The 16,726-nt window shown below is 52.8% G+C and overlaps 1 protein-coding gene across 17 annotated transcripts in view; it reads left to right on the top strand.

Moving 5' to 3' along the window:
- AOPEP (aminopeptidase O (putative)) overlaps nt 1-11,892 on the top strand; it is a 343,279-nt gene extending 331,387 nt beyond the window's left edge. For 7 of the 17 annotated variants that reach the window (XM_045043610.1, XM_045043611.1, XM_045043600.1 and 4 more), the window contains 3 exons: nt 6,155-6,241; nt 8,136-8,280; nt 11,339-11,892. In XM_045043610.1, the coding sequence (XP_044899545.1) occupies nt 6,155-6,241; nt 8,136-8,276 (228 nt within the window). In that variant the 3' untranslated portion in view covers nt 8,277-8,280; nt 11,339-11,892. Of the gene's footprint in view, nt 1-6,154; nt 6,242-8,135; nt 8,281-10,707 lie in introns of those variants that run through there. The other 10 variants (XM_045043607.1, XR_006589156.1, XR_006589152.1 and 7 more) reach the window with 4 other exon arrangements.
- The last annotated feature ends 4,834 nt before the right edge of the window (nt 11,893-16,726 follow it).

Consider the following 16,726-nt stretch of genomic DNA (forward strand, 5'->3'; position numbering starts at 1 on the left):
GCAGAGAGCGAGAATCCCAAGCAGGCTCCTACTGTCAGCACAGAGCCCGACACAGGGCTCAATCCCAAGAACCGTGAGATCATGAGCTGAGCTGAAATCAAGTCAGACCCTCAACTGAGTCACCCAGGTGCCCCAGAGTACACTTTTAATAAAAATTAGAAAAACTACGTTTAAGAAAAGTTTAAAAATCACTTCAGAAAATTAGTCTGTTAGATAGTAAGCAGGCTGTCAGGGAGCATTCCCATAGAAGAGTTTTTTGTTCTTTGAAATTAGCTTCATGGAAAACACTCAAATTGAAGTAAGAAAAGAAAGAAAATTAGGTAAAAGCTGTAAAAGAGCCTTGGGAATTGTGAAGCGTTAGCAAGCATGGGATCTGGGGTGTGTGGTGATTCACAGAGGGGATCCCCGGCAGTGTGGGGAGACGAGCGAGCTGGTTGAGGGGATCACTCTTCCTAAAGACCTCATTTCCTCAGTGTCCTGTCACTCACCCATGCGTGATGCCTAACCATCCGCGTTTGTGCTGGGCCCACCGGCTCAAGAGACGCTCTATTTCAGAAGGAGTTTAACTCAGGCAAAATGGGACTCAGGAGCCCCACATTCAGGAACATCCTAGATTTCCGGGCAGGACCGGGCTGAAGCAGGCCTGAGCCAGCTCACGGGGACCTCCCAGCTCTGTGTTCTGTGACATGGTGCAGGTAGATTTGGAGGTTGAACATTTTACCAGCACACTTAGACCTTTCCTCACTCCAGGGGCCTGGGGTTTGGCTTCCTTCCGTCCTAGAGCAGGTGACCAGTCTGTAGCATGTAGCCATGCCAACTCAGCCCACCCTGTTTTTGTAAATAAAGCTTTATCTGAAGATAGCAGATCTCACACCATGTATTTACATACTGTCCAGGCTGCTTTGACAGTACAATGGCAGATGGGCTTTGGAAAAGCCAAGAAACACTCACCCTCTGGCCCTTGACAGGAAAAATTTGCCAACTCTTGTTCAGAGTTCGATACAAAACTGGTTCTGGATGCATGAAAATTGTCAGGTTGAAAAGAGATTGGGGTTGTGGGGGGTGGGCTTCTTCTCCAGCAATCTCTCTTTGCTGTTTCCAGGAGAGAATAATTACATGAGAGGGAGCACCAGCACGTCCTAACAAAGGTCATGGTCATATCACAGGGAGGCCCCAGTGGGTCATGGGACTTGTCCCCTTGAGTCTGAGACATGGATTGGGAATACAAATGACCCTGTGAGGCAGGTGCCAATTTTTGGGCACTGCTGGAAATCAGGGGAGCAGGCCAGAAGCAGTTCAGCTTGGCCAAGCCCTTTGGGTAGTAATAGCTTTCTTGAAATGGCAGAAATGCCAGGGGGCTGGGGCACAGCTAAGGGTTTTGTTTTCACAGGTGGTTTGGGAAACTCCCAGGTGCCTGGCCCTTGGGTATACTTCCGGCAGGACTGAAGAGCCAGCTTCCCTGGGCCTCTCGGCCGCTCCCTGGTGGTGCCCCTGCTGCTTCTCCCAGGGGGAATCTCAGACTCCTGAATCCCCTCCCCAGCCCACCCGAGAGAGCCCAGCCCTCTCACACACCTGCCTTCCCTCACACACCATCCAGGCTGCCCTCTCTACCTTCAGCACAGGCGCCTTGCTCTGTCATTTCACCAGTTAACAAACACTTCCTTGGAGATGATACTCCCAAGATTTCATAATTTCAATAAATAACAGAACTTCTGAAGTAGAAAAAGCCAGAAACTGGCACTCCAGCTAAAGTGACAGTATATGGGACTCTTCGCTACTCACAGTGGGTGACCTCATTTTCACAATAGCCTAGAGGGAACACACACTTACAACCCACCCACCCCCACCCCCCACCCCAGGGAGCAGGGCCAAGCTGACAGAGCTGCTGAGTGGCTTACCTGGGTCTCCAGCCTGGTGCCTCAGGCTCTGTGACTCAGAGCCCAGTGGGTCATGAAATCAATTGAGTACCAACTAGCATAAAGAAGAACAAAATACCTGAGTAGGGGAAAGGATTAAGAAAAGAACCATGTTTCTGTCTATGTGCATGTATATCCACATGTATACACATCACATGCAGGGGACTGTTTGGACACCTAGGCCACATGTCTACCACATCCCCCAAGGCTCAGGCCTGTTGTCACAGACACAGCCCATCCTCTTGGAGAAGTCCCTGCTGAGGTTCAGGGATCCACCATCCTGGAGCAGTTATGTGGATTACTGGAGGGTTTTCATTCTCTGTCACCAAAAGTGGGTCTGATGAATCTGCTTCTGCACACCTACCCTTCATTGTCCCCCCCCCCCCAACTCCCAATTCTAAGACCTGCCCATCTGGACCCAACCCCAAAGGACCAGTCACGTTGTTTGGCACTCTGGGGAGAACAATGATGTCTGTGCACTCATCATTGTTCGTGGGGGCTTTGGAAACCTGGAAACTTCTGGAATCCATTTCCATTGGTGCAGATTAGCATATGTTTTAAAACCCACCTGTGCACTGAAGCATCCACATCATTTTTCTGTTCAGAGTGTCCTTTGAGCAGAACTCTAGAAAGCAGATTTTCAGACTGATTTTTATCGGACCAAAGTATTTGTGGGCACACAACCGTATATGCATGTCTGTCTACCACAACTTCATTGCGACATTTCGGGAAGAACCAGGAACCTAAGTTCTCTTTTTCCATATCCTTCGTCAGTCCTGTGCCACATGCTCTGCTAAGTGCTCCGTGTGTGTGCTGGGAACCCCCTGCGTGGCCATTGTGGGGTGTGCCTGCTTGTCCCGGCACTGGTAGGGGAGGTGGGCCAGGACCCATCCTGAAAACGCAACGGTGGGGAGGTGGACATGTCCTTGGAAACAAGGCCTCCGGTACCCTCCCACACACACTCGGTCCCAGAGGGGGGCACGGGCACTCAAGGTCCCTGGGACTCCCCTCTTTGCTGCCGTGGGCAGCTCTGTCCCTTTTCTCATTCTCTTCAGGTTCTTGGCCTTTCCTTCCCTCCCCACGTGGTCCTCACCCCTACTTCTCCATCCAGCCTGATCACATTGACGGTGTTCGGGGCTAACCTGTTGGCTGACTCCGGGTTTTCAGGTGATTCCTATGGGGCAGGACTAGGAGTGATGTGAATTTGAGTCTAGTTCAAAGGGTCATTAAAAGTTTTCATCTCCATTAGCATAACTGCGGTGTAATAAAACATGACTCTCTGAAGTGTAATTTGGTCAGTGTTGGCGTGTGTGTGCACCTGCAACATTGGAACTAAATGAGCGGAGTCGAGAAGCCACAGGTGCTGTGGGAGGGCTGCTGGGCCCACACTGTCATGTACATGCACGATGTTTATTTTTCATCTCATGGAGGAAGTTAAAAGTCCAAGTGACCACTACCCCCATTAACTAATTAATTAATTAGAAATAAGAGCAAATGTAAAGGATGGACAGCTCTCTCCTCAGAGACCTGTTTGAAATTCTCTGGCTCTGGCTCCATAGCATGGAGAACCTCACTTTCCCCATTTCCAGAGGGGGCAGGAACTTAGTACGAGTATGTGACAGCCTCTGTCAAGGACTGTTCAAGTTTCTCAGTGATCTGGAGAAGGACTATTCTGGCAGTGCCCACTATGGAAATAATTGCTAGGAAAAATTAAGATAGGTGTGACTTTGCTGCCAGCTTTTCAGCAAGACCCCCATTACGTGTGGTGGCAAGTGGCCATGCGAATTGGGTCCTCAAGTTTAGGGGATAAAAAGAGTTTTCTTTGTCAGCGAAATATGAAGAGAGGTAAAAACCCTGTGCGCAAGCAAGAAATGTGTCAGGCCCTTAGCCTCACACAGCATGTCTGTGATGTCTTTTAAACATCCTGTCACTGAAATACTGAGATGCACTGAGTTCTTTTGTAAAGAAAAGGCTTGTTGTTTTTTCTGCTCTTAGAGGGGAGGGGAGGGGAGCCTGGGCTGTGCTTCCTGGATGCCATGTTGGCCCTCAGGGGTCAGAAGACTAGATCTCTTATTAATCGTGACAATAAACCCTTTTTAACAGTAAGAGAAGTGGCAATACTGACTTCATGTTGGTGTGAAGGAGCCTTCACTTGGGGCTCCTGGACCTTCACCCGGTGTGGTGGGACCACCCCACCTTCCGCCAGCCTGGGGGGGTCTTACTTTACCAGGAAATAGGCCCTTGTTTAGGCCTTGTTATCTCTGTCTGTGTAGATTGGGAGAAGAGAGCACGGGAAGAGGAAATGAGAGGCTGAACCCTCCATTTCAAAATCAGGTCTAAAAAATATAGCCTCCCCAGGTGTTAGAGTGCAGAGAGGTACGGTGTGGGCACGTCACACACACCTAGGCGGTCAGGTCAGAGCACTTGGAAAGCCGACGGAGCTCTCCATCACCCCACCAAAAGCTGGTGCAAGCCTTCCAGTGTGCAGGTGTGAGAGGGGATTGCTCTTCCCCAGGGGGCATCCCACCAGGCCACACCGACTTGCCGGTCCTTCTCCTGACCTTGGGGAGCTGGCCCCCGCTTTCACCAAGCTCTCAAGATATGGCCAGCGGTATCTGAGGTGTTTAGGTTACCGTGATAGGGAGAAAACGGGGCGGGGGGGGAGGGGGTGGCATCTAAGGGTGCTGGTCAGCTGCTCTCCAGGGCTCAGCCTGCAGTACTCGAACCAGAGTGTAGGAGCAGGGGTCTGGTGGTTCTGGTGGCTTCTCATTAGTGTAATGGGACGAGCTGGCTTGGAGCTCTGTTCAGTTGTCTTTTTTGTGAGACCGTTTTAGGGGCTGCCCTTCATGGTCTGTTCATTTCTATTGGCTGTATAGGAAAGAACATTCTGTGGAAGATGGAAAGATTGCCAAGACCAGTGTAGTCCAACCTCTTCCCATTTCTTGTGATGCTCTGAGGCTATTAGCTCATTTCCATTCGCCTCTGAAATTCCTTCGTAGATGTAAATTCATTGGCATCCTGTCCTTAGAAGTTCAAAGGGCTCGGCTGCCCACAAGCAAAAAGCAGCACCACCAGATCCCCCGAGTTAACACCCAGTCTTGGAGAGGACTGTAGCCCAGGGGAAGGATTCTTCCCAGAAGATTTGTTTCTTCATACTTACTTGTTTGTGTGCAAATCTATTTATAGTAGATTAAAGGAGAGAGCCAGCCAGCAGTGGGTGATGATATAATTTACAGGAGCCCCAGTCAGAATGTTGAAATTGCTTACATTATCCCATTGCCACAAATGGATTACTATGTAGGGTCTCCTTTTTTCAAAGACAACGAAAAACAAAGAGGGAAGGAAGGAAGTTAGGTGCTTGTAATCACTTCCATGTATGGCTGATGTTGAGCCAGGAATGGAATAGAAAGTGGTGAACTCCTCACTGGGGATAATTGAGAGGGCTTTGAGGCATTGGCCTGCAACTAGATTCCGAAAACCAAATTCGGGTAGACTCTCCAGCTAAAGAATGTGCCAGAAGTGCCAAGAGCTGGCTGGGGCTCTGCCTGCATCAGCAGAGCTAGCTAGTGTTGGGACTAGACCCCCATATTGTCTGTAGGGGCTGGAGCTCCTGGCAAGTGCGTTCTGGTAAACCTTTAGTCAAGTGGATCTGGACTGAACGACGCCCACATTTAGCTTGTTCATTGGCGGCAGGCTGCACAGACCTGCGGCACAGTGCCCTGTTCTCCTTCCTGTCCCCGGGCGCCCTCCCCAAATGCTGCAGAGGTGAGCTGTGCATCTTCTCGGGAATGTGGAGAGCAGTGTCTTCCTGAATTTACTGTGTTTATTGTTAACAGTCAGCAGCATTGAACCAGATTGGTTATTGCAGGAAATTAAGCAGTTGTGGTTTTAAAGGGAACCGTCACTGGCTGCACGCTGGAGGACAGAGCAGTCACCTGGCTGGGATGTGCACTTCATTTCCCACTTATGTTTTGCATTTATCTGTTTTGTCTTGCAGAATTGCACTTAAAAACATCAAAACACCTAACTAAAACGTGTATTTTGCTCTCCTAAAATTGACAGCCTTCCAGTGAGGGACATGGTTCCTTTCTTTGCAAAAGAAATTAAAATGAGATTTGGAACGAAGTATCATTAATATTCTTGAGAGTGTAACTTTTGCTAATACAAATTCTGTCATTAAGATGGGCTAAGGAAACCCACCAGCTTGTTGCTTACTGGATTTTCTCTCCTTCCTTAAGGTTCGCCATCGGTGGTGTGAACTCATCATAAAGCATAAATACACAAAAGCATACAAAGATGTGGAGAGATTCCTCCAGGAGGATCAGGTAAGTTTCATTTTTCAGCAGATGGGAATTCTTTTAATGCTGTCTCCTGATTGTCCAGTGCATTTACTAACACAGGGACCCAGGTCATTAACATCTTCTTCATCACAAATACTTAAGCATTTTCCAAAGATTTTTAAGAAGTAGGTAGGAGCTTACCTAACACATTTTGGAGCTGATTCCCCATCTCCCCCCACTTTGTCCCTCTAAAGCATGAATTACACCTCTTAAAAGCTTTGGTGGTTTGACCCAGCTGTGGACCACTGTCATTACTAAATGACACACATGCAGACCTCACAGCATCCCCAAATCTCAGGCCGTGGCTTAGCTGTCACGGTGTGTGTTTGTGTCTTTAGCGGCTCTAATTTAAAGTGTGTGTGGACATGAGACTAGTCAGGGAGAGCCGGCCTGGCTAGGACAGTCTGGTCTATACCTGCACCAGCCACACCCTGCCACACCTCACTGTTCACCAGGGGAAGGCAGTCACCTTCCAAGGAGCCTGCAGGAAACATGTATGCGCACGAACATGTTGGGGGGTGTCTGCCTTGCATCCTCTGCACCACCCACGTCTGCCCCGTACGGCCGTGCATGGTGATGTGTGTTCTGTGGGTTCTGTCAGCTGCTGGAAGGCAGACCGCAGCTGGTTGCTGTTAGCGTGACCATTGTGAGCGAGCTTTCCGCCGGGTACTGTGGGCTAGAGAATGGAGCCATGCTTCAGTGGGGGTGGGGCAAACAAAGGGACTTTTGATAGGGCCTGAGTATGGGGGGCAGCCGGCAAGTAAGGGCTCGTTCTTCCCACAAAGAAAAGTACATGACTTTGTACTAGGAGAAATGTCACATTTGCACAGTTGGAGCAGAGGTGTTTGGAAACACAGACAACAAAGACAAAATATAAGAGCAACTTAAGGTCTGTTCTGAAAACCAGAAGTAACTCCTTTTTAGAGCCAAGACCGTTGCCAAATAAGGATGACCATAACTCAGCTTTTTAAGGAAAGGATTTTTGAGCCCCATACTACCAAATTTTTATCTTGTGCTAAAAGGATCTTTTGAGATCCGCCCTCTAATTTGCTCCAACAGAATGTAACCCGTGGCATAAGTAAGCTTGGAATCAGAGAAAAGGCAGAACCAAAGGGTTCTTTTGGTCTTCCAGAACCTAACTGGCTGTTTGTAAAACTGTAGGAAAAATGCAGATGTGCATGTCTGGACCATTGTCAGTACCAAATGACTCACAGCATCCCCAAGTCTTGGGTCAGGCTGTGGCTTAGCTGTCACAGTATGTGTCCATGTCTTCAGTGGCTCTAATTTAAAGTATGTGTGGAGAACATTGTTTTGGGAACTGAAGAGGCGGTGTTTGCTGCCACGGCAGGGATGGTTGAGGGGCTCTGTCAGGCTGGGCTGACGCAGCGGACATACTTCCCTGGGTGGGGTGACGTTCTCCCTGCCGTGGTGCCATGTGACGTGCTGGTCTTCATTCCCCAGCCGCACCTCAGGGCGTACTTCCCTGAGAGAGGTCCTGCAACCCTGTGACGCGCACACCATGCTTCGGAGGCCACTTTCAGCCATGCACGTTTCCGTGGTGGGCATTGTGGGGACCTCCCTGACTCCCTGGTGATCCCGACACAGTCATCCCTGGAGAAATGCTCGTGCGTCATTCTGTCACCGATTAGATTGCCACCACAGTCCTGTTGATGGAATTGATTGTTAAGAATTCCAGGGGGCTTCAGTGTGAACAAGAAAGTGAAGGGATCGAAAACTGTTGGCTTCAGGAGAACAGCCACTCGGCCGTCTTCTCTAGGGTCTTTGTAGTTTCCACACGGGCAAGTGTGTGTTCCAGCAGCGCAGACCATGTGCGTGTGGACGTGTCATTTCTTTCCCTTCCGTGCTCTGTGCCCCACAGGCCATGGGCATCTACCTCTACGGGGAGCTGATGGTGAGCGAGGACTCCCGGCAGCAGCAGGTCGCCCGCCGCTGCTTCGAGCTGACCAAGGAGCAGATGGACAGATCCTCAGCCCAGGTGGTGGCCGAGATGTTATTCTGAAGAGGTGATTCTCTCTCTCTTCCGTTTCTCCACTGTTCGGTTCTAACCAGAGATTCCTTGTAGGAGTCACGTGAGTCGATAAGGAGGCGCTGAGCCACGGTCCTCCACTCCTCAGTGGCTGGTGGCCTGGGAGTGCAGGCAGAACTCACGCCAGGCTGGCCAGGTTGGCCCCAGGAGCAGAGGCTGCCCACCCCGGCGGAATCACTTCCCTGGGCACTGCTTTGGCCACTTTAGGTTTTGTTACTTGTAGGGACAAAAACACAGGAGAGCATTTGGAATAGGTTTGGACGGTGGAAGCACTGATCCAGTCTTCTGGTGAGGGCTCACACGGGAGCACGTTGCTGGGTTACCTCGAACCCTGAGCTCCATGCAGGCGTCTGGGTCCATCCCCAGCCCACCATCTGTATGAGAACATGAGGGTTCTGACCAACTTGAGGGCCTCCTGCCAAGGTGTGCCATGTGCTCCTCGACCCCGCTGTGCCTGGTTTATTTCTCACCTCACGTTGGAGTGGAATCTCCTCCTGGTCTACACTGCAGTGCAAGTCCTAAGTTATTTAAGCTACTTCCTGTTAATTGTCTTGGAATTGACCTATTAGATGTACATTCTAGGAGTGTTTAACTGTGGGTTTCTGCATTTCACAAGTCACGTAGCAGGGGTATGTGCTGCTTTGTTAAGTACAGCTGTGGGGCTGTGGGTGTATTGTCGTCATTTGTTACCTTCTCAGTGTTTCTTCACGGTTTCACATGATGTAATGGGGCCCGTCTAATTCTGTCTTTTTTTTTAATTTCACATCAGATCTCAAGCATTTTTCATGTTCTACAGCTTATTGACAGGTAGAATTCTTAATGGTTATTTAATATTTTATGTTGGTATTCTTAACCCAGTGTCAGATTTTGTTTGCTTCTGATGTTTTGCTGTATATTAAGACCATTTCTAACATGTGTTAGTGTCTTAGTTATTTGAAAGAACTGTGATATGAAGGGGAGAAAAGCGATTTTTAAAGTAGGACCCTCTTTTTCCATAAGAGTGCAGGAACCACATTTCCCAGGAAACAGAGTAGTGGAAATGATTGCCACGGCTGTGCGTCCTGTATAGCGGGACCCAGACCCTTTCCTTGGTGGCTTCGGGTCCTTCAGGGCCGGGCCAGTTGAGAGGGACCAGTTCCCTTGTGGTGGGCCCCCTGTAGTAAGAGTATAGATCATATTTCTCTTTAGATTTTTGGTTTCATGGAGAGTTTGGGGTTCTTGAAGACTGAAACACAGTGGGGCGGGCTGTTCGGCCCACTGTCCCCTGTTCCAGCTTGTGGAGAACCACAGCGGGCACCATGGCTCTCCGTTCCTCGTCGTGAGTTTTCGGGGAGGTGGTCAGGAGTCTGCTCCTTCCTGGGAACTCTTCCCGTTCCTGCCCCTTGTGGGTGAACGTGGGGGCCCCGTGCGTGTCCCGCCCCTCGGCCGTCCCTCAGCGACGACGGCACCTGCCGGCCCCGCGGGTGCAGACGGCAAACCGCGCAGGGGCAGCCGCTCGTTGCCTTTTTAATTTTGTGCTCCAAGGCTACACAGAGCCCTTTCGATTTAAGACACTGGGCCTCTGGGACTCCAGGTAAACGCGCAACAAGGCGAAGTCAAGGCCACGCGGTAGCGGGCGGAGCGGTGTCGGCGCCTGGTGCGTGAGGAAGCCAGCGCGTGCGGTGCGGGCGGTGAGCAGGCGCGGCGCTGCTCCGAGTGCTCTGGCTGCTTGGGTTCCTGGCATGCTGATTTGTGACTTCAGATTAAAATCACATTGCCAGGGATTACCACGCAACCACGACCTTGGCTGCTCCTCCGGAAGCCATAGTTCTCTCTCTCTGCAGTTCGGAGAACACGCTCATCTTGTAGCTCTTCTCCAGAAACGGAAGAAGCCGACGGCTGTGGAAGATGTCGCCAGCCCCCCCTCCCCCAGTGTGCCCAGCCGACGACCTCTCTGACGAGGTGCAGAGCTTAGCTGATTGGTGAACAGTGACTGGTTTCCGCTTTGTTCACAGTGGCTAAGTTCTGCACCTGAAGAGAAGGTGAGATGGGGACAGTTAAGTTGGAGCTGCTGGGGCAGAGGCTGCCGCCGGGTGGTCCGCTCAGGCGCCGGGCGCCACTCCGGACGAGGCGACACCCGCGTGGCTCCAAGGATGCACTTTCTCCTGTCGTGAATGCACGAGTGTACCGAAAGTCTGCGGAAATATCAGTCCACTGATTGGACACCTGTCTGAACGGTCAAATGTATTGAAAGCTGCAAAAATTCGTCTTACATACAAACTAAAGCTAAATGCGCCGGCAAAAAGTCCAGACAAAACTGTCAGCAGTTGGTTGCATGTGAGTAGGGCTGTTGCTTTCAGAGGAGACCCCTGGTTGTGGTCTCCCCCTCCTCCCGAGCATGGTAACCTCTCTTTTGTGTTCGCAGCCCCGCGGGCCGGCGCAGGAGCTCCCAGCTGAGGCACTGCTTCCGGGCTGTCGATTGGACCCGCCCTCCGGTGCCTACTGAGCTGATATCAGTTCTCATTTTACACACTGGCTCAGTTCAGCAGGAACAGGAGTCGAGCCCTAGAGCAAAAAGCCTTCCTGTGTGTAAGTGCCTGGAGGCTCCAGAGCTGGGACTGCGCTCACCGAAGACTGCGCACCTGGACCCCCGGCAGCGGCGGCGCCCGTCTGTATGTGGCCCTGGGGTGTGGATGTTGGTGGCATCGTAGTGATATGTTGACACGCAGGGGACGAGGGGACGGGCTTCCGCTCCTAAAGGCAGAACGCGGTTAGCGCTTCACGGGACCCAGGCCACGCTGCCTCGTTGTGCGCTGGGTTCAGGCTGCGGAAGCAGGTGCAAAGAATGGGGCCCGGGTTACGGTCGCTGGCTTTCACAGCCGTGTGTGAGCAGTGCGGCTGTGAACCCCACTGTGGGGTCGTGAGTTGCGGCGGGTCTCATCCCATCCTCTCAGTCTTGTCTCCAAAGTGGAGAGCGAAGGCACGCAGCGGTACTGGTTTACAAGAATTCCTCCGTTGTTACCAGGCTGTAAATTTTATTGCTGTTTCCTTTGCAGGAAAGATCACAGCGAGATTCTTTTTCATGCATCTACTCCTAGCCCTGGTGGGACCAGGATCGCATTGACCCTGGACATCAAAGGAAGGGTATTGGGGCTGCTAAAGCCATCAGCCAGCAGCGTCCAGGCCTTGGTGCTTCTCTTTCCAGAGGCTGCTGTCCCTGGAGTTCACGGACCGCGTGGTGCCTTTGTCCCCCACCCTGAACTTGCCACCCCAAGACACGGAATCTGAATTGGATCTCTACTGTGAGGTCAAGGCAGTTCTTTCACACAAACGATGAAAGCTGTCTGAGAAAAAAATCAGAAAAACTGCTGAACTTGTTGCATGGATCCTCTCAGCTTATGGCTGCACTGGATGTTTTTTAGAATTCCAGGAAGTCAGAGATTCTGTATACTGGGATCAGTGAACACCATTTGGTATTCTTCTCTGGGTCATTTCAGAAAGATCCTACAGGATTGTCTTGATTGCTAGGTCTTGTTCTTTAGCTATTTTTGAAAGGGCAGGGTAAGAATCCAAGATGTGTTCATAATAAAACATGATTGCTGTTTTTGTATTCCTGCGTGCTTCTGAATTTCATACTTTTTATTATTTTTTAATACTGTTTAAAAAGAAAAATGACGTTACCCCAGGAGTATTCTCTGCAACCTGATACCGTCCCTCCTGTCCACTGGTTGGTCTGTCACCCTCCCAGGTGGCCATGGGAGCGTGAAGGGTATGCTCCTGCTCTGATGGCGCACACGTGCGCACACGCACACGGAAACCAAGCTTCCAGGCGCTGTTCTGGAGGGAGGGTGGTGTGAAACCGCGGGAAGCCCTAGTGGTTGGTACCATCCCGAGATTGTGCCAGAGCCCGAGCTGGACGAGAGCAGCCTCAAGTGCGGTTCCAGGCTGTGTTCACCCGGCTCTGCATCGGGCTTGTGGGAGGAAGCGTGGTTTTAACACATTCCTTCATTAAAAGCTCTTAGTCTCCAGAATTCTTTTAACAGTGACTGTTACTCTAGAAGGTTTCCTAGGGGTTTGCTCTTCTCTGTTACATGCGTTGCATATGATTGTATGTGCTTTGTTAGCCATAGTGGTACAAGATTCAAATTTTGGGGGCCCCCTGGGTGGCTCACTCGATTGAGCACCTGGCTCTTGAGTTCAGCTCAGGATCCCGGGGCCATAGGATCGAGCCCCTTGTTGGGCTCCATGCTGAGGGTGGAGCCTGCTTAAGATTCTCTCTCTCTCCCCCCGGCTTGCATGTTCTCTCCCTCAAAAAAGATTTTTATTTGTGAATTTGAATAAATGCAAGAACACTGCTTCCTGGGAAGCGTTGGGATAAATGACACTGTCTCCCTCTGGTCTGTGTGAGTGTTCGGCCGTCTCGGGTGGAGCGGGAAGAGACCCAGAGGCACCGACAGCGCTTGCCCACCTGGCTGTGTGCACAACAGCCACTCACTACCTCCTCGTGGGCTGTGGGCAGCCAGCTGGCCCAGTGCTTAGCCTCTTCTTGTGAAAGCCTCCTTTGTCCTTAGAAACCACTGAGGCAGAGCTGAGCTACTGCACGCACGGGATTTTGCACCAAGACAGTTAATTGCCTTGCTCCCGTGATCCCAAGTCCTCTGGGGTCATCTGAACTGACGCCCCCGGTCACAGCTTCGGCTGAGTCCCGTGGGTTGTTTGCCTTCTCGGCTTGCAGACGCGGGCATCCTTACCTGTGTCGGGTGTGGTCCCCACAGGGACCATAGGGAAGGTGAGGGAGGAAGAGTGAGTGGGCCTGCACGGAGACCTCCTGTTGGTGCTCCGACCACACCCTGTTATCCACCCCTTCCGAGTTTCTTCAGAATCTCGAACAGGTTTTCCTAGCTTGCACCTCAGCATCTCCTAAGAGGACGGCAGCGAGGGTGCGGAGGAGGAGCCCGCGGCCAGAGCCTGGCGGGGCTGCTGGATTGCAGAGTGGCTGCCGTCAGCCAGGAGGCAGGTCTCTAAGGCCGGCATGCTACTTTTTTAAATGTTTCATCTGCTTGCAGAAAAAAGCTTCATGCTGGTAACCGTGGCGGGTCACCTAGAGCATGTAGTAGGATTTGAGTTAGAAAGCACCCTGCCTCCCCTGGGCTGCTTTTCTTCACATGACCACGTGGCACCTCCCAAGAGTGGCCTCGGTCCAGGCCGGAGAATTCGCAGAAGACCCAGGAGCCCTGGGGACAGAAGATGGGCTGTGGTGGAGACCAGGATCTGGGTGTGAGCCTGCCCTATTCTGGTTCCCACTGTAGATCTCGCCTCGACGGGTTTAACAGGCCAGATCCCCGAGGTGTCCTACTAAGTGACAGGCAGCGTATGAATGTGGGTCCACATGCCTCAGGATTTTCCTCCCTGGGACTGCACCACATGCTGTGGCCTGTGCACTCAGTGCTGCACTTGTCAGGGACGGCCCACCTCTTCACCAACGGGCTGAGGGTTGACAGGCCTCACTCTTCATCCCATTTGCTGTCAGAATGGGCCTGGGCCAGGGTGGGGTCAGGTGACCCCAGGTGACCTGCTTTGGGAAAATGGCAATTTGAGTCAGATGCACCCAAGTCACCGTGGAGGAGTCACAAAAGACCTGTCTGCATGGCAGTCTGGCACACTTTCTCGGTGCCACAGTTTCTGCTGTCTGCTCCCCCGGACCCCGTTTCTGGCCTTGGTGGTTCCCCTGACCCCTGCCACGATTCCCATGTGAAGCAGATGTGACGGGATGAACCATCCCCAGAATGAGCGTGGGAAGTAAACCAAGAGGAACGAGCCTCTTACCAGCAAGATGGCACATCCCCAACAGAGGGTCCCACAAATCCCCGTGGGTTCCCCGGTCTAGCAAAGCAAAGAAACACCTAGCAACCGTGGTGCCTGCCCCTTACGGCTTCCTTAAGTGGTAACTCTGACCCCGAAACACTCAGCCTTTACTGGCTGTCAGGAACCAGTCGCTTCACGGGGGCTGTCGGGGGATCCCCACCAGGAGTGGAGTCTGTAAGCAGTCTCCCTTCTTGGGAGGAGCCCAGGCCCGCCGAGCCCTTGCAAGAGATGTGGGGGACACTGCGGGAGCCTGCCACCGCCCCAGCCAGGCGGTCAAGCACAGGACGGGTGGTGTTATACCAGAAATTATCCAAGAAGCAGTCTTGTTCTCTGAGTTGACTGGTGCACTGCCAAACACCGTCCACCTCTCTAGAACCAGGGGCCTCCACCCCTCAGTGAGCAGACGCTGTGTCTTCCAAGAGCAAGTCAGGCTGGGGACAGGAGCCCATCTCCCTGGTTCACCTTGGCTTCCAGCATATTTGGCAGCGGCCAGGCCTCTGGTGTCCCCCGGGTCCTCCACCCTGTGCTTGGCCTGGCTGGGGCCTGGCTGCCACCCCCTGGCCAGCCTGAGGTGGTCCTGTGCCCCCTCTTCTGCAGTTAGGCTGAGGGGCCGAGCTTCAGAAGGAGGAGGTGTGGGAGCCCCCACCCCACCCCAGGAGCCCCCGCTGCCTGTCCGGCTCCCACCACCCGGCTTTGGGCCTCAGCCAGGGCCGAAGTGCTGGGAGCTCTGTCTGTACCAGGACTGGAAATGGAGGTGGGGGAGGAGGCAGGGAAGAAATACAAGGGAAGATGTTTCAGTTCTCCCTCTTGGCCTCTATTTTAGGATTACAGGGTTTCAAAGCATTTATTTTTATTGGAATTTCAAATCAAAACATCGAAGTAATAGTCTCCATCCCAAATGAGGTACAGACATGTCACAATAGCAAGAAGAACCTGGTACCCCAAGTATAGGAACCAGAAATAGTAAACTGCGTCCCTAACCTTCCACCATCCCTTTAAAATGAAGAACAGAGCTCCAAAAGAGAGGCTTCAGACAGATGTTTCCAGTGCGTTCTGGCTTTCTTCCCTGGCCTGCCTGGTTCAGTGTGGACACTTGGCAAAGGGTGAGTGCAGGCTGCGCCTCGGCCTGGGTTGGAGCTGTGGGGAGCCGTGTGGGGCGGCCCATCTCACAGTGCCTGCCTCGGCCTCAGTCGGCCTCACCGAAGACACCTGAAACCCACCGGGCAGCTGGAAAGCAAAAGCTGACTGAGCTGTGATCGAGGGCCAGTGCTTTTAGAGCTCTATGTTCTGGGCCAACCACTTGCTCATTCAGTAGATGAGCGGCCGGGTAGGAGAATGAGGGGCATGAAGGGGGTCTGCCCACCCCTTCAGCAGGGCAGACCTACACTGGTGAGTAGTCTGTCCCAACGGGCCTCCTGCTTGACAGATCTCTGGGCACCCCAGGCCTGTGGCCTCTGCTAGCCAGCCTGCCTGGGGTGACAGGGCCCACCGCACCCCATTCCTGCGAAGAGAGGGGCTGCTGCAGCTGTCACAGGCAGGTGACAAAGTGCAGCTGCTTTGGGGTTAGATGGTCCATTTTGGAGTGCCCTCTCCTCAGGACACCTTGGGCTGAACCGGCTCCTGCTACAGAGGGGGAGGGGGCGGGGTGCCCAGCTATGGTAAAGACTCCATACCTAAGGGACCCTAGACTTCTGGAGCCCCTTCAGCCCAAGGTCGGGGCTGGGGGGGTAGAGAGAAGCCTGAGGGAGGTGTGGGTTTAAAGGGCTGTCTGGACCTCCCAGGGTGGTGCCCGAGGCCAAGCTCAGCGGGGAGGGCATGAACTCATGGCCCCCGCCCCAGGCCACTGTCCTGAGGACAATGACCTGGGCCTTCCCTGGCTGGGCCCTGGGGGTTTACAGGGTGGAATGGGAGGAGAGGCGGATCCGGGCTATTCATAGGCAGGGGTTTTATAGATCTTTTCCCACCCTTTGGTGCTGTCTGGGAGATTGATCGGCTAATAAGGCATTTCTGTTCCAGTCCAGAGGGTGTGAAAAAAGAAGGAGGCGGCCATCAGCCGAGCCCGGGGGCGGAAGGAAACTCCTGTAAAACTAGACGTTCCCAGGACCAGCACTGGTAGCTGAGAGCCTCCTGCCAGGATGGCGGATGGGGATCGGGCACCCTGGTGTCGGAGCACGGGTGCAGAGGACCTGCCGGAGCAGCCCATGCTTGGGAGCCGGGCCTGGGAAGGGCTGGTGATAGCAACAAGACCGGCGTGTGTGTGAGCGTGTGTGTGTGTGTGTGTGTGTGTGTGTGTGCGCGCGCGCGCGCGCGCGCGCGCGCGCATGCGTGATGCAAAGCAGAACGCAGAAATGCAGGTAAAAGCCTCTCCGGCCGCAGATTTCCATCTGTCCCACACAGCGCACGTGAAACTGCCCTGGTGGAGATAAAATGAGCCCAGGGCTTTGGCTCCTCAGCCCCCAGGACTGGGAAGGGGCGGAGAACTCTCAAAAGGCTCGTCCCGCCACCTGCTCCAGCTCCCTGAGTCACTTCCGACGGCTCTGCCATTTTACGCCGCTGTCACACTGAGGGGGTGCAGGATG

The sequence above is a fragment of the Felis catus genome, chromosome D4 (assembly GCF_018350175.1).
Source record: "Felis catus isolate Fca126 chromosome D4, F.catus_Fca126_mat1.0, whole genome shotgun sequence".
Lineage (NCBI taxonomy): Eukaryota > Metazoa > Chordata > Mammalia > Carnivora > Felidae > Felis > Felis catus.